The sequence below is a fragment of the Hippocampus zosterae genome, chromosome 18, assembly GCF_025434085.1.
Source record: "Hippocampus zosterae strain Florida chromosome 18, ASM2543408v3, whole genome shotgun sequence".
Classification (NCBI taxonomy): Eukaryota; Metazoa; Chordata; class Actinopteri; order Syngnathiformes; family Syngnathidae; genus Hippocampus; species Hippocampus zosterae.
In genome coordinates, this window is record NC_067468.1 from 9,070,529 (window position 1) to 9,088,197 (window position 17,669).

Sequence of the window (17,669 nt, forward strand, 5' to 3'; positions counted from 1 at the left end):
AAATCGCAAAAAATGAACCCCTTGTCTCGGCTCCCGAACGCCGTGGGTGTGTCCGCTGACTGCACTGAAACCAAGCCTCGCTCGACTGTCAATCAAATACCATGACTATGACCTGGGAAAAGGATACGACTTTGTCTAGCATCCTTCTGATGATGAAACAGGATGAAATGTTTGAGCCCTAAAAATTGATCTACTCTGGTCCAAACGCGTAGGAATCGCTGGCTAGCTCACTACTCATAAATATATCGGTACACTGATATGGGATAAACAGCCAAATGCTCGATTGCCACAATTCACTCCAACATAGTTCTCAGTCTGCACATTTTCAGCTCTTATTTTCAAACATGTATTCAGAAAGAAATCTCCAAACTCACTTTAGTGGGTCTTTAATTCAAATCAGGTATCATTGTTGCTCTATCTATGCAATGGATGTATAATGACAGGAAGAACAATGACATGCTCTTCCACTAGATGGCAGAAGGTCAAAATAACCTGTGTCGACACCTGCTGCCATTCATGCAACAGCAAAATAGCTTTCTGAGTCATAAAATCTTTGACAAAATTGGGATCAGATCATCAGCACATACTTTCTTGTAATGTTTTTTTATAGCGTGTCATAAGATATTTATTTTATGTAAAATACATGCCTTGGTTGGGAAACAGTTCTACGGCAAGATATGTTATTTATGCACACACATTCAATGATTTGACCTATTTCGTCATGCATACCTGTTCAGAGTCTTCTCATTTTGACAAAGTCTTCTCGCAAGGGCTCCGCCGCATCTCCTGACGCTCCCTCCCGCGATTCCAGCACATTCCCCGCAGCGTCCACCACCAGGGCGCCCGCGCCGAGGCTGCGGTAGCGTGCCTGGCGCTGGGCGACGGCCTCGCACGCAGCTACCACCTCGTCCGACTCAAAGTCAAAGTCCCTTTGGAGTTCCGGGGCATCCAAGAGCCGCCGGTCAGCCTCCTCTTGGAGGCCGAGGCTCTCCCTTGCGGCCGCCTTCTGCCGGCGCAGCGTCCGCGCCCACGCTAGGTCGTCCTGCCACAAGGCGCGCTCCCACGGGCGAAGGTGGACGGCCACCTGGAACGACCGTAGCGCCTGCACGTATAAAATACAGGCTGTTCTCAGAAAGATCCAAACTCAACAAAAACAATTCTATGTTGTGGCTTTAACCCTTTCAAGGACAGTGGTTACTACAGGACAGTGGTTCCTGTGTGCTAGCTTGATGCTAACACACAATGCAAACTCCATAGACAAGCTAATGAATATAGCATCAACGGCGCAGAGGTATAATAATAAGGCAAAAAAATGGTCAAAAGTGACGCAAAGCGGAACGATTCCACTCAAACGTGTCATAGTCTACAAAACTCTGAAATGCGACTGGATGTGCCTGTGTTAAAAATAGATGTTCTCGCACCCCCCCACCCACCTTGCCAGTTGGAGCAATGTGTGTGAGGTGTGTCTGTGTTTGACTTTCACCACTTCCTATTGTCTTGGCCGTAAGACAACTCGCACGAGAAGAACAGAAGGGGTGCGTCATTTCATCATTGCGTTTAGCTCGACACTGATCGTGGTGAGTTATAACAAGCAATGGGGGGCTGGGGAGTAACCAAACACGCACCACGCCTTGAGATACAAGTCCACCCCACACCCCAACACACACACACTTAAAAGCAATCATATCTTTCCCCTTTAGAATTGAATGGAAATACCAAAATCCATTCCAGTCTCACCCCACCCCCCAAAAAATAACAGATTTAAATTTTTTTAATTATCAGTGTTAAATCAGGAAAATTGCACTAGATGATAATACATTGTACTTCTGCTGTTAAACTATACAAATAGCATAAGTACAATGTAAAGAATAAAGAATATATGCATGTAACGTCTTACATTGTAGGTCTACGTGTGCTGCGCCACTGTTTGTGTTCAAATGTCCATTCTTCCTCCTTTTTACTGTTCGCTGCACAGGGATCATACCACTGGTTTGCTTGCAAATCAAAGCAAAAAATATATAAATATGCATACATGCATTCCAAAAATGGCTCGTATCCCCAAATATTTGTTGGTTGGGTCACTCGTAAGTCAAGGCACCATTCCAAAGGATTTTTACTTTTGCAGTTAAGTACCAGGAAAAATGCATCCCTTTACTATATATCTATATATATATATTTTTTACCTTGGTTTCTGGACTTCTACTTGTGCACAGAGTAAGAGTACTTCTGCAACTTCTCTTTCACAGATGCACACACACGCGCCCAACATATTCAAGACGTGACATGTTTAGCGGCAATATCGGGTGCTGCCGCAGGCGCTGGGCGCGTTTGGGATGTTTGTAGTAAACAGGCGCAAGCGATTGATCTTAACGGCTTGTCAAGAAGCGATTTACGTCAGCTTTGTCCAATTTGAAGGTGGCACAATGTTCCTCTTTGTTTGGGGATCTTTTGTTTGTTTTTTAACTCTCCCCTTATTTTGGCTGAAAACATTGTCATTTCCACCTTAACCGATGGCAGCATTTCAGTTACATAAAATAAAAAAACAAACAGGATTTTTCTCAGACGTCATGAAAATTTTTATTATTTTCAATGGCAGAATGCCGCTTTCCTACTGCAAATGATTTTGAGAATTTTAAAACAGGTGGATACCGTTTCTTTTGTGACCAATTATGTCAGATTTTGATATCCATCCATTTTCCGAACCGCTGATCATATTGACCAAAAATGACAGAAGTTGAGGCCACTTATTGGTGACGACACCGCTGTATTGGATTTTTTCACCCTAAGTCACAAAAATAAATATATACTAGGCTGCTATCACAAATAATTGCACGTCTGGTCTCTTAACCATACCGACGCCAGCTATTGTCGACATACTGTATGTTAATAACAATAGGCAGTGGTCGTTTTGGCTGGAGCGAAAACTTTAGAGCTCAGGCGATTGTGACTTACCAGGTCGACCTCTCCCATGCTCAGTTGGGCGCGGCCCAGAGTCTGCCAGCCTTCCCACCACATGTTCCGCAGCTTCACCGCCATTTCTGCCGCCTTGACGGCGGGGAAGACCTCCTGCAGTGTCGTCAGCACCTGCGGCCCAACACCGAGCGGGAAAACAAATCACGCCAAAGAATTCTTCATTGAAGCTTTTTTTTCCTCAATAGCTCCGTCTTGGTCAAATGACATGAAAGGGTTTGTTTAGTTTCGGTGCCACTGGAGAAAACCTTTGACTTTCGCCACCGGGTAGAAATTTCTTTTGTTGTGATGTGAATTGTCAGACAGTAGACCTGACACATGTGATCGGCTGGATCGGATCCTTTTATGCAAAATCGATGATCGGTTGTAATGTCGTAATTTGCCAGTCAATCAATGACAACATTGAGTGGATCCACAAAATATGTAAAATAAAACAGCATTCCTCCCGCCATCTATTTTGCATGTACTGAATGTTTATCAGTGTTTGTGGGAGACTTTTTAGGGTTTAAATATTTTTCCCCAAATGCATTTCTAATAAAATGCGAATTCCGGCTCTTCATAGGCTGGGCTGGTATATTGTTGGTTTTTTTTTAAGTTGCTAATCAGCGATTGGCTCCAAAATCATGATTGTGCAAAGCCGAGTGAAGACACGTCTGCTAGTTCTTGCCTGGGCCTTCATCTCATACAGCAGTGGGTCGTCTGGAGTCAGCTGAATGGCTTCGTCCCACTTCTTAACAGCATCTCTGTGCCTGGGGAAAGGGGAAAAAAAAGCACCAAACTTTAATGTCTTGTCTTTGCCTAGTAGGATTGTGATTGTTGGGCTTGAGGAGGACTCTGAACGTTTTAGAATTTGCAACGAAAGCATGTGTCTCTGCATGTATGTTTGACTTGTATTATGTAAGCTAACAAAAGGGCCAAGTTTATTCAGTGACGCCTTGCATGATATCGCGTGTTATTGACAGATCAATCTTGCATAATGTCATGTACACAATATACAATCCCCAACCACAGGTAAGAGTTAAAACAACCTTGGGACTGTGCAAATAACTAAAACGGCCACTTAAAAGCAAAATGGCAGACTTCCTGTGTCTTCATCAGCCTGGCTTTTGGAAACTTTTTTTGGTGTCTATTCATGGCAGACATGCCAGACAACTTATTTCAGGGGCTGAATTTTCCAAAATGTCGTTAGCTTTTTTTGTTTGTTTGTTTCAATTGGACAAGTTGCATATGACAACTTGATCTTGAGGGACACAAAAAAAATTGTCAAAATGGCTTCCTGTCTTCCAACAGCCATTCGCTGCTGTCTTGTAGCCTTCAAATTTGGCCAAGATGTGAATCCGCTGTGTGCGAAGACAAACCGCAGCGTAGATCCGTGAAAACCGTTGACCGAAGTGGCATAGGGAGAAAGACGAGGCAACGAGGAAGGAAATGGAAGTGTTGAAACTGTCAGCAAACCACCAGAGCACCATCAGAGGAAATGAAGCAATACGTGTGTACTCGGTATAGCCTGTGTCAAAGGTCTGCGCTAAAAACAGGTTATTGTGGACAGAATTGACAGTGAGGACAAACAGGGCATCAAATACTACAACAAGTCAAAAGGTTCATCAGCACAATTTAAACAAGAGGGTCGTCAGCCCTTGTTTACCAACCACGAACGGACATTTGACCATTTTCCCCCTTCAGGGACCATTTCCGTTTCGAGTAGGGCGGAACAATTTTGCAATTTTTTTTCCTCACCAATATTGTGATTTAACATGCTTTTTTTTTTTAAAGAAACTCTTCCCGGTTATGATTTTTTTAAACAACCACATGCAATAAATGAATAATTTATAATAATAAACAATATGATACTCTAAACTTTTGCGGTTTTTCAGTTTTGACTTGCAATTAAAATACAGGCAAATGCTTGACGACCCGTGATATAGCGACGGGTCACAAACTTCAGTGCGTCAAAATAGTTCAAGGAGGTGAAAACGGTCGACCCATCCGACCGCACTCGGATCACAACTAAAACCCCAGAGTGCCCTTAACTGGTATCATTTCCATGTAAATGTGATTACGAGGAGTCGCCTGTGGCAACAGACAGCATTCGATGTCATGGAGTGCACAGGGGGCTATTGGCTGAGTAAATAGAATTTGGTTATCAAGGGTCCACTACCCTCCTGCAAAGATCAGATAACAGTTCCCAGAAGAAATTATGTCATGTAGCTGTGAGGAGTCCCGAACTAGCGAAAACGGACTACATCTCGACGAGTTTGTTTGAGGGCACTTGGAAATGGGATGATAGTGGGTCATCTCATCAACATGTTTACCAAAATTCATGTCGTTAGGTCAAACTGGCTTTGGGCGCTGAGTTCAAGAATCATCAAACATGAGCGCCACCATCAAGCCATTTGTAGTGACTAAAACTCAAATAAGTTTTAATTTTGTGTCACTAATGTGTCTAAGTAGATGTGCTTCAAATTTGTTAGCAATCACATCAAGTTTCTCGTACAAGTTGGTCTTGAAATCCAAAATGATTGAATTACGGTGTGGCTTTTTAAAGTATAACCACAGAGAATCTTTTCTATTAGAAACATGTTGTAACATTTTTTGCAGATGTAATTCGTGGGTCTGAAAAGGATTAATGACATTTCCACTCATATCAAGCGGTGACGGATGACTTGAGATGCGAGCCTAGCCACGGAACGAATTTAATTGCTCGTAAGTCCAGACACAACTGTCCTCCCCGTATGGCTTATGGACGTTTTCCTTTGCGACGGCGCCTCCTACTGACCGCTTTACAGCAGCGCAGGCTCGAACAACAACAACCCTCCGAACAAGCGAACCTGTTTTGCTCGGCCAGCAAGGCGCCCTCCTCCTTCAGTGTCTTGCTCTTGGCAGCGCAATCCTCCAACAGGGTCTCCCGGCGGCGTTTGACGGCCTGCTGCCAGTCCACTTGGCCGTCCCCGTCACGCCTCTGCGGGTCTGCGGCCTCGCTGTCGTCCTTTTCCTCGAACTGCTGAGCCGCCGACTTGGACACCTTCTCGCCCGCTTTCCTCTTCCAGCCAAAGGACGCCATGTTGCTGGTGAGAGTCAGATTGTGGTCGGTTTAACAGCCAAAACTCCTCTCAACCCCACTGAAAATAGACAATTATTAAATATTTAGCCGCCTACACATGGTACGGCAATGTATATTGATAAACGTCAACACACACGATGGAAACACTCGCCAAATGCAGGAGTAATCATAACATCCAGTAAATATTCATGGAAGAGTCGGATGAAGCAGACGTCGACTAGTCATGTCTGGAGAAAGTTGTGGCGTAATCAAGAGGCGACCGCTGTTACGTTGAGGAAAATATTATTTGTATTTTTTTTGCTTTATACATATTTGGAGTGCTACAATTCCTTCTTATTTACTGAAATAAAAAATGAAGACCTGACACTGTCTGAAAATGTTGACAACGGAAATTGAACTTTGATAACCATCTTGCGCAGTCTCCCTTCTGTTTATAAATACTGTGCTGTATTATCTTATGACCTCCCACGGCCACCGTATTTTCTTTACGTTGTGGTTCTGCTTTTTATTAAAAACAAAAATTTCATTTACCATTTAAAAATAAGATTTATTTGGTAAAGCCCGGGTTTCGCCGAGATATGCAGCATTGACTCGCATGTGGTCTCCCCACTACATTGTTCAAACTTGGATAAATATGAAAGAAAACGACGTTCATTTTATTTCTGTGTGATACAGGGGCTATTTGTAAGGTAAAAGGCAACTGACAGCTGTGATTCTGGGATTTAAAAAAACCGCAGAGACCATGGGAAAAAGATACTACTGCGACTACTGTGAGCGTTCCTTCCAGGACAACATGCACAACAGGAAAAAGCATCTTTTTGGCGTGCAGCACCAAAGAGCTAAAAAGGCCTGGTTCGACCATTTCAGAGGTAAGCTAAATCAGTAACTTAACGATTTGGCCCAGTTTTTATTGCACTGCCTTTTCGTCCATTTTATTGTCTTAAACTCAAATTCCTATTTTTTTCCCAGGCTATGAAGATATTTTAAAAGACGAACAGGCAAAGAAACCCTGCAGGAAGTTCCTCCAAAGAGGTAACAACAAAACACCATTCTCGCAGTCAGCGAAAGCGGCGCTGAAAATGTTTACAATATGTTTGCAGGTGAGTGATAAAACGTGTCAATTATATTTCAGGCATTTGCGATTTTGGCCCCAGCTGCAGGTTTTCTCACATGTCCGAGGCAGAGATGTTCAATTTGCGAAGGAAGATGCAAGGTAGGCGGCTCGCCACATGAGGGCGCTTTTGATATTGGAAAAAAGAAAAACAATGGCCACACTTATTCTATGCGCCCATCATATCTGTTCACTGTCAACTGTCCAACAGTCTCTGTTCGTCCATCCAAACAATCTGTTTTAAAAATGTTATTTTTCTCCAAATGAAATAACAAAAGAAAAATGAACAAGTGCTTGGCTATTCAAAATTTGTCCTGTCCTCTCATTGAAAGCGTCGCTAGTAAATATTTGTGCTTGTAGACAGAAGCACACATGATTAACCGCTTCTTTTTCTCCCCTCGGCGAGCCAACGCAGTAAATTTGGGAGTGCAACACATTGTCTCTTGATGTATTTTTACCATAAAAGGAGACGTTTGAAGATTTATTACTTGATTAGAAAAGCATGAGTCGACTCGCAGACCACGTGTTGCTTGTCAAATCAAAAGGACGTGAGACAAATACCGTCTAGACGTTTGTAAATAAGTGATGTCGCCGGCGCTTTGCCTTTTTGGTTGTCTAAAGCAGCATGTCCCAACCTTTGTTGAGGCAAGGCACGTATTACTCAGTGGGAATTTTGAGCATGTTTAGTCAAACACTTGGCTGTGTTTCAGTTGTGTGAATGGCAACAGGTCAAATCAGAGGTTAATTGTTTAAAAAAAAACATTGCTAAAATAAATGTGCTTTTTTGTTGGCTCTTTTAATCTCACTCAGTATTTGTGGTAAATAAATAAATGGTAATTTCAACGAAGAGTGAGGTGGAATTGTACCATTACCCGCGGCGTGTTTGGACTCAGGTCCAGACATCCGTAAATAAGTTATGACTCTGTCTCGCAGATGAGAGACGGCGCTTGGAGGGCTGGGAGGACCCGAGCGAGGCCGAGCCCAGCCTGGATGTGTGGTTGTCCACCAGGGAGAAGAGGAGAAGCGGCCGGGCCAGCAAAGGGTACGAACCACACGCACGGCCGCCTGCGCACGCCTAATGGGCCGCGAGTTGAATTATTCATCTGCGCAGTGTGCAAGACGAGCGGGAGGAGGACCTGACGCAGAGTGACATTCCGCCGCAGATCTTCTCCATTCCGGACCTGCCACCCTCACTGGTGCCGCCTCCTCCAGGTGGCTGGAAAATGGACAGCAATGCGAAATGGGGATGATTGATTGGATTATTGAGTTGACAATATTAGCTGGATCAAAATCGTGCATTTAAATTTTCTTTTTTTTTTTTACATTTTACAACATTAAAAAATACTCAATCTGCTGATTTTTGTCAATATTTCTATATATTGTAAAGTTACACAACGTGCTCCAATGTGATCTGCTTGGTAAAGGCGAGACATTCAGTACAATTAATTTTTTCTTTGTGCTGATTGGGCGAAGTGCGACTTGTACACGCCTACCAAACTTCTTTTGACCAATCAAGGCAACGGATAAAATTGTCATCACAGTGGATTTTAATTTTTTTTTTTACTTGGATGTCGTGCATTCAGACAACATTTACATTACATCTGTGTACACTTGTTACAATTTAACACAAGTCAGAACAAACACACACGCACTCACACACACAATACACACACACACACACACATTCATATATTGCTGATAATTTTGCAATAGATCCAGCATTAAAACTACTTTTTTTCTTCAAAAGTGCTCCACACTTTTCACATTATATACGATATTTTGTGACAAAAGGCACCTGACAGAAATTATACATCCACCTTTTCAATTTCAGACAAAAAAACATTTAAATACACGTCGACATTCACAATAATATCTTTTGCTACAATCGCGATTATTTCTGTATGTACATTCACATCAAACCTGCTACTTTACATGATATGTCTTCATGAGGAGGTAATGGCGAATGGCATGTCACGTTCTACAATCTTCATCATCATATGTACACATTTATTGCAAGTTGAAGTTCAAACTAAGACTGGGAAAAAAATAGATTCAAGTCTGAAAAGTGCATGATCGTTATATTACATAACAACTGGAAAACCTTTCAGCGTATCCCTGATATCAATCTTAAGGTCAATCTACTAGTACTGCACAGTATAATCTTTGTCCTCATTACTAATTAGCGCACAAGTGGTCCATCCGTGTCTCACTAGTAGCATGGAATTGTCTTACTAGTGCGAAAAAAAGAAGATGCTAGTACATGGCGCTCAAGCTGGATATCAAGTATATCGCGTAAACAGCTTTCATCTCATCTAAATAAATGTTTCTACAGTTTTTTTAAAATCTCCCGTCTTTACTTTTTTTTTTGTTATAAAATAATCCGCCTCGGAGATACGGCGTCACTTTCTCCAGTAAGAAAATATAAGCGTGGCGTACGTGAAGTCATTTCCGTTCATGATATGTCAATAAATGATAGTTCACGAGTTCAAGTGATCCTTGTGGAGAAATGATCAGAACATCAAAGTTGTTTTTGATGTCGTTGCATAATTTGTCTCTCTCTCACACACACACAAACACACACACACACACACACACACAGACACACACACCGCTTAGGTTGCTGTTTGATTGCAATCTGTGTCTATGATATTGCACGGTTTTGTTGCCAGGATTTTTTTTTTTTTTTTTTTACACAATATGCTATTAATTTCTTGTAAGGGCCTGCTTCCTTTTGAGGTTTGTTTCGAGGATGTCATGATGAAAAGATTGTGTTGAAAGGTAGTGGCACGTTGCAATAAGGGTGCGCTTAAAGAGAGATGACGAGTGGCACGGGTACGTCGTGAAATGTGTGCTCATTCTAAATTACAATATTGGGGCGGAACAGTGAACGGCTGTTTAGCCCGTCCGCCTCACAATGCAGAGGTGCAGGGTTCGATTCTAGCCTTCCTGTGTGGAGTTTGCATGTTCTCCCCTGTACTTGGGTGGGTTTTCTCCGGGTACTCCGGTTTCCTTCTACATTCCAAAGACATGCATGGCAGGTTAATGGAATATTTCAAAATGTCCCTAGCTGTGAGTGAGAGCGCGGATGAGTGTTTGCCCTGTGACTGGCTAGCAACCGGTTCAGGGTGTCCCCTGCCAACTGCCCGACGGTTGCTGGGATAAGCTCCAGCACACCCGCGACCCTTGTGAGAATAAACGGATTAGAAAATGGATGGATGAACGGATAGAACAAAATCAATCGATCAGTGACCGTGTTGTAAATCCTTTTACGTGGTTGCGCATAGATTGCATTGAAATGCTTCCATAATTAAAATCCTTCATAGTTTTAAATACATTACTTTTAGTGTACTTTTTTCAAATAAGGAGTTTGTTCATAAATCGCGTTAACTGTGTTTAAAAATGTCAATGTCATATATAAACAGTAATAAATATCACCAATAAATAAGTTTAAATGTTTTTTTTTTGGCCTTGGGTTTAAATGGGGTTTCCACGCTTCATTCATGATGAATGAAAAGTTTGAATTGATCTACGGCAGGTTTGAGTCATAGGCTAAATCAAAGTTATTTGAACATTGGGGTGAGCTAATTAATGAACAGTATTTACAAAGCGACAAAGCAGTAGAATGAAATGAGTCTCACTATTTAGCAGCCCGATGTAACTCCCATCGTTTTATATCGGATTGTGATGTCATTAGAAAGTGCCAACAACAGCTTTGTAAGCAATTTAGCAAGCAGGAATTAAACCCTTTGAAGCGGTGCCCTTATTGTAAAGTGGTATTGATTATCAACACAATATTTCATCATGTCCGGTGGAAGCCAGCGTCGTCGACATCATTCGTTCGATTGCACAAGCTGGTGAAAATGTGAAGAAAGAAAATTTGGTTCACAGGTGGGCTACTTCATTCCTCTGCGCAGCATTTGATTGGCGGCGATGAGCATGACGCTGATGATGAACGCGATGGCGAAGGCACAGATCAGGCTCTTGCGCACACACGTGTGCTTCTCCTGTTGCGTGGGGCTCGCTGTGGGAACATCCAGACACTTTTCAGGCACTTTTACAGCTGGTAGTTATGTGAGTGTGCATGTGTGCATGTACGCACTGTCGATGTCCACGTGTGACTCGGGGCTGTTGAGATGGTTTTCCTCGGTCATGATGATGTTCTCGATGTCCTTCATAGTGAGGTGGTCCCGGAAGGTGTCGTATAGAAGACGCTTGAGCTCGTCCACCGTCAGCTTCTGCATGTCACACTGATTGCAGGGACCAAAACACATTTGCTTCCTTAATTGCATGGAGAACAAGTATGCAAGCTTGTGTTTGGACCGTGTCTCTTGTTGTGCACTTGACTGACCTTCCAGAAGACAGAATCGAAGTCTGCTCCATGGAACTTATCCGGCATTCCGGCCGTAGATAGCTTGGGACCGAGCAACGTGACAAACTCGTCAAAGTCCACCTGACCGTCTCCTGAGACCACACACGTGCAAAGGACATGACGTGACTATATGTAGAATTCTAGGAAGACTGTGAGGGAGCCTCACCATCCATGTCCAGTCTCTGGATGATGACCTCCAGCTCCACCTCATTAGGCATGTAGCCCAGGGAACGCATGGCCATGCCCAGCTCCTGTTTGGAGATGAAGCCGTTGCCATCTCGGTCAAACACTTTGAACGCCTCTCGGATTTCTGACGAAAAAAAACCCCAAAGATTGCTACATGTGTGTAAACAGTACGGCATGTGTGTAAACAATACCACCTGTAAACAATTACACATATGTAGAAAATAGCAAATGCTTCAAAAACACGTGCTCCAAAAAAATACTAATAATGTGTAAACAACACGGAAACAATATCACACGTGTAAATATTGGGTGTGTAAACATGACACATGCATGAACAATATCACACGTGTAAACAATACCACTCATGTGTAAACAACACATGTAAATGATAAGAACTGTGTCATGTAAACAATGACACCTGTGTACACAATCCCATAAATGTATAATCGATAGCGCATGTTTTAAACATAAAAAAAGCAGAAACTAATGTGTAAAATACGATACATGCGTCAACAATACCGCTCGTATGAACACCACACGTGCAAACAATACCTCGTGTGTAAACAATACCACACATGCTTAAAAAAACAACAACAAAAAAGACCTTGGATGTAAACAATGGTTTGTGTGAACAAAACATAACGTGTGTAAACTACAAACATGTAAACATTTGCAAAATCAATGTGTGTAAACAATAACACTCATGCGTACACCACACAATACATGTAAATAAGACACTTGCGTAAACAGCGATACCTGTGTAAACAATGTGTGTAAACAACATCACACATATGCAACCATTGCCATGTGTGTAAACAATAGGACACGTGTCAACAATGTTTAAAAAAGACTTGAGAGGTAAAATGCTAATGGTTGCCATGCTAAAACAGAAAAACAAGCTGAAAAGAGAAAAGGCACGATGACAGCTTTACAAGCATTCTTCATTTTTGTTGTGTACTATGTCAAATGAGAGTTGCCAAAATGCGACTATGATAAATGCTGCTACGCTAGCACACAGCAAGACATCGACCCGAAATGGCTTTCCATTGTATCAAGTTTTTTTGTTTGTGTAAAAGAGAAGCTCATGTTTGATCTCAGCACGTTGTAGCAGGCGCACATATCACGGCCAAGAAGCCAAAAAGCTGCCAGACAAGGACGCTCTAAGCACAATTGCTTACGACGGAAGGGCCGGCCGACAGTGTGGGCGTTTCATTAAGTGCCTTTTGGCAAGCGCTCCTGTTGGCTGCGCAGCGCCAACGACCTGCATCTCAATTTTCTCTTTGAAGTGAAAACAAAGAGCTTCCAGCGTAAAAAGGCGGGCAGTCTTTTTGATTTAAGTGTCGTTGGCTGTGTGTTTGCTTCTGACAAGAAGGAGAAGCGGGTGAAAAACTGCTATGTTACCTTGTCGCTCTATCTGGCGGGTCACTATTTGTGATCAAAATTTAAGAATGCTACCATGTGTTTGTATACAAGAAAGTTGACCAACTTTTAATCAAGAAAGAACTAATGTGGGTCTGTGAAGGAGCAATTAATTAACATGTACAGTATACTTCTTTGTTAGCTACTGCACCTAGCCGTCAGTTAGCTATTTGTGCATCAAAAGGCAAAATGTCGTGTGGTTGTCTAAAGGAAGTAAGACGACCAACTTTTTGTCCCCAAAGGTAATTTATATGTGCTTTTTGACAGAAAGGGGAACTGAGTGACGTCACAGGCTGCTTGCTAACAGTGTCTCGCAAGAGCTGTCTGCTAGCTTATTGTGATCACAAGGTAATATGCAATGTGATTGTGTAATTAAAGAAAGATGACCAACTTTTGATGAACAAAGTGCTGAGTTGGACGTTGTCAGGCGTTTGTGACAAAAAGAAGCACTGAGTGAAAATGTAGGACGTCTACCTAGCTTGCCTCGTTAGCTGCCAGATGGCTCTTTGTTATCAAACGGTATGCGTTTAAAAGTTGAACAAAGTCCACCAGTTTTTTGTGAATAAATGATTGATTTGGATCATCCGTTGGTGCTGTTTTCAAAAATTTCAAAAAGGGAGGATGCACACTGCTACATTAGCTTCTTGAGCTAGCTGCTAAACTGGCTAGTGTTGTACTCTCTTTTTGTAAAAGATGAGGAAAGTTGAGCAACGTTTTGTCAACAGAGGACCGATTTGTAAATGTATTTTTTTTCATGCTGTTCGGCAAAACGGCAGGCCGAGTTTAAGAAGCTGACCGATACGTTCGCTTTTCAAACTGGCCGCCTGCGAGCTATTTGTGACCAAATGATGGCATTCTACATGTTTGTGTTCTGCGTTACTATTTTACATTGAATTTGAATCAAACATGGCGCATTTCACTAGCAAAATGTTCAAAACAAAATACATACAGTAGTTTTGTATTTTTGAACATCAGTTATCTTATTGCTAACGTATCCTGGGACATGCCTTAGACAAGTCAAGTCAAGTCAACAGTATTTATAGAGCACTTTCGAACAGCCATCGCTGCATACAAAGTGCTGTACATGGAGCGATTTAACATACACAATAGACAGTAAGACGAATCGGTAATGAAGGCGGTGGAAAGCACCAAACAGTAAAATCAAGGACAAATCATGCTGAGTCGAACGCCAAAGAATACAAGTGAGTTTTGAGGAGGGCTTTAAAGATGGGCAGCGAGGAGGCTTGCCGAATGTTCAGTGGGAGGTTCAGGCTAATGAAAGGTGGAATTGAATGTACGGTAATTGCAAAGCATCAAACGACTGCTACTTGAACACACGGAACAGCGTCACATACTGTACAATTAGACTCTGTCTAATAGAGCCAACAAGCAACATTACGCACAGGCATATTCTGTTCGCACACACAAACACACAAAGTGCATCTGTCTACATTACAGCTGGCGGCATGGCTGGAGTGTTGTTATCTGCTTTGAGCACCACCCTTGATTCAATGTCATGACCTAGTGCCAGTAACCAAATAAATCCACTCAGAACACTCTGTGGCGCCCGCCGGATTTCTGATTGGTTTTATTTTGGGGAGCTGAGAGGAGTGAATATTTAAGAAAAGAGCTGAAACCGCAATGTACAGTCGCTTCCTGATCTAGACAATAACGGACGGTTTTTATTGATTGATGTCGCAGTATGCATGCGATTATGCTCAGAGTCCTACTTGCGGAGTTCCTTGCTAATATCTTGCTTTTGAAACTGTAAATGCTAATGCTAAGCTAGCGGGACAATGGAGGCGAACAACAAAAGAACAACAGAAGGACAAAAGGTTCCAAAACAAGGGTGCCAAACACACTCAGACTAATTACGAGGTACAGCTGGGTAGGACACAGGGGAAACGACGGGGAGGAGTTCCGGGCGCAACCAACGACAGACGGGATTGGACTACTGTTATTCAGACTGACCGAGCAGGGTCAGACACAAGGGCAGAGGACAGAATCACAAATAAAACGGGAAGAATTTGTAGAGGTAAACCAGGATCTAATAGGGGGGAAAAAAAGAACAATTAGTAATGTGGTGTGACGTACTAAATACACTCTCGCAAAGCGAACGCAATGTACATGGATGCCATTTAGTGAAAAGATAAGCACTGAGATTGCAATCAACTCAATTTACATGAAACAAAACAAGAGACGCCATCCCCCAAATCAAAACCAACAGAGGACAAAAGAAGGTTAACAATAAGGAATGTGAGCCAGAAATACGCTGAGGAACGCAGATAAGGGTGGCTAGAAAATGCATCGTCTTGAACAAATAAAAGATGACACTCGCTAGAAGCAAAGAAAAAACTGTCATGGGTCACAATGTTAAGTAGACCTGCACCTGATTCTAATTTAAAAAAAATATTTTTTATTTTTATTTTTTGCTGTAAGACAAGCAAAAATCCAGGACACAGTGATTACTTTTTTTCTACTTAATACAGAGTAGCCAGGTCTCTCACTCTGTCTAGATTTGTGTCCATTTGAATGCAGCTTCAACCGTCTTTCAAAATATGAAATGCTCCTCTCAGAGGATAAAGAATATATTACCATTTATTTGAAGCAAGTTTCAAGTGACTTGCAAAGCTAGTTTTCGAACTGTCGTGCGTTTACATTTGATTTATGGCTCTGTTTTCGGTTTCTGCAAAAATACATATGTAATAGAATGTCATAATCCATTAAGGCATCTTTTGTGTTTTGTTCCCAAAGCCTCTGCAGCAGCAGCGGCGACAGCGGCGCAGGTCATTTATCACACTTTGTTATTCATAAGAAACTCAAATATTTACTGCCTATTTCCCAGCAGACTGATGGTGTGGATAACATCCTGCAAAGCCAACATGGCTTGTGTTTGTTTTAGCTTATTTGTCGCGATAACTTCCGTGCGAGTGCTTTTATTTCTCATCCTCACACAGGTCCGGAAGGTGACATCTGAACCAGGACTTGAAAGACTTCTGACCTTCCACGTGAGATCCAGCTGACATTAGGGCCGAGGACACGTAGGACTATAGTTCACCCACCATGACGCTTCATGTCAACATCTGCCAAGGTCGGTTACAATAAATTCCGAAATGTCACCTTTGAATGCCTGGTGGAGTGAAATAAAACAGCTGAATGTGTTAAAAATGCATGATGTCATCAAATAAAGCACGTCACCACCAAGCCTCATTTTAGTCAGACTCTTTGATGACTGTTAATGAGCTAATACGCTGCTTGTCACCACGGGAATGGCCTTTTCCATTTGCTGCCAAATTGCGATCCATATTGATAGGTGTTAAAAATTGTTTAAAAAAACGCATAGCAATCTGTCCACTGTATAGTTTGCACCCATGGGTGACTATTGTTGTCTGCTCACTTTGTTTGTTAACTGCTCCGTGTGTGTTAACACTATGACTACAACAATAAAAAAATATCCCTGGTCCTCTTTGGAGTTTTTTTAGTCGGTGTACAAATGATCAATTATTGCCTCAAACTGCACAATTTTCTTTTCGCGGTGAATGTGTGTCGCTGCTGCAGAGAGCAGATGTCATTTAATGCCGACGCAGCCCAGCTCCACACAAGAAGAAGAAATGCAAAAGCCCTTCACATCAAAGGATAAATCTGATTTCAGGTCAGTTCCTCCCCCCCAGTCTGCTGGCTTCTCTCCAAAAATCTTCGCCATCTGCACTTTCTCCTTCACTCCAGCAAGAAGAATTGTCGTACAAATCTTACTGCATTGTTCCTTTTTGGCCATTCGCCATAGAAAACACAATGCATCAATAGTTTAAAAAAAGAAAAAAAACTACCTCCCCAAAAACAAATACATTACAAGTGTGGCAGAGAGGAGTGGATTTAATAGCAATTCGTCTTATGATGAAACATCCTGTTGAAGTATTTTGACGCCTCAAAACCTTACAATTTGCTTCACTTTTTTGGGGGAGACGCGAGGCCCCCGGTGCGGTACGAACAACTGTGGCGAGCTATCATTGCAGCGCATTAACATGATAGAGGAGTCAAACTAAATGTCACTCGCCACCACCAGCAATTCTATACGCTTTGGTATTCGTAGCAACATGCATCACTTCACAGCCCAGGGTACCATGCCGTTCATACATATGATGTACTTACTCTATAGATCAGAGGTGGGCAAACTACGGCTCGCGGGCCGAATCCGGCCCGTTGGTCTTTTTAATCCGGCCCGCCGAAGGTTGGTCCACAATTAAGGTTCGATGTGAATGATTGCATTCATTTCAATTGGATTTGTAATGACATGCATTTCACCGCCAGGTGGCGCATTGACTTGAAGTTGCAGAAGAGGGGTGGGGGGGCGGGATCTTTTCGACCACTTAGGACCTCTGTATCGCTCAACTTCTACTGGTCTGATCACAACCCATCTGCAGAAATGCACAGGCTAAAATAGGTAATCAACAGCACTGTCGTCATTTAAAAAAAAGTATATTAATGCAGTACTTTCATGCTTTTGTTCTGTTGATGTTTGATATGGACTGTCAACAAATGCAGAGTTTTTTAAA

The 17,669-nt window shown here is 42.3% G+C and overlaps 3 protein-coding genes and 1 long non-coding RNA gene across 8 annotated transcripts in view; 2 read left to right on the forward strand and 2 right to left on the reverse strand.

Moving 5' to 3' along the window:
* Positions 1-370: 370 nt before the first annotated feature.
* ttc33 (tetratricopeptide repeat domain 33) lies at positions 371-6,031 on the reverse strand. The gene is made up of 4 exons (XM_052050869.1): positions 5,799-6,031; positions 3,638-3,719; positions 2,953-3,084; positions 371-1,102 (listed from the first exon to the last, which is right to left on the reverse strand). Exons 1-4 carry the CDS (start codon positions 6,029-6,031, stop codon positions 734-736), a joined length of 816 nt encoding a protein of 271 aa, XP_051906829.1. The 3' UTR covers positions 371-733.
* On the forward strand, positions 5,886-8,685 carry zmat5 (zinc finger, matrin-type 5). 2 transcript variants are annotated; one of them, XM_052050938.1, is made up of 6 exons: positions 5,886-6,038; positions 6,707-6,900; positions 7,001-7,063; positions 7,164-7,244; positions 8,076-8,184; positions 8,254-8,685. In XM_052050938.1, exons 2-6 carry the CDS (start codon positions 6,774-6,776, stop codon positions 8,390-8,392), a joined length of 519 nt encoding a protein of 172 aa, XP_051906898.1. In that variant the 5' UTR covers positions 5,886-6,038; positions 6,707-6,773; the 3' UTR covers positions 8,393-8,685. The 2 variants fall into 2 exon arrangements, with proteins under 2 accessions (XP_051906898.1, XP_051906899.1); XM_052050939.1 differs by having other exon boundaries at positions 5,890-6,038; positions 6,769-6,900.
* Positions 8,686-10,345: 1,660 nt separating this feature from the next.
* Positions 10,346-17,669, reverse strand: part of cabp7b (calcium binding protein 7b) — a 38,935-nt gene continuing 31,611 nt past the window's right edge. For all 4 annotated transcript variants that reach the window (XM_052050909.1, XM_052050906.1, XM_052050908.1 and 1 more), the window contains 4 exons: positions 11,678-11,821; positions 11,491-11,603; positions 11,242-11,389; positions 10,346-11,163 (listed from right to left, as the gene is read on the reverse strand). In XM_052050909.1, coding sequence (XP_051906869.1) covers positions 11,036-11,163; positions 11,242-11,389; positions 11,491-11,603; positions 11,678-11,821 — 533 coding nt within the window. In that variant the 3' untranslated portion in view covers positions 10,346-11,035. The remainder of the gene's footprint in view (positions 11,164-11,241; positions 11,390-11,490; positions 11,604-11,677; positions 11,822-17,669) is intronic.
* LOC127591154 (uncharacterized) lies at positions 13,783-15,548 on the forward strand. The gene is made up of 2 exons (XR_007959826.1): positions 13,783-14,132; positions 14,388-15,548. It is a non-coding gene; the product is annotated as an uncharacterized LOC127591154 (long non-coding RNA).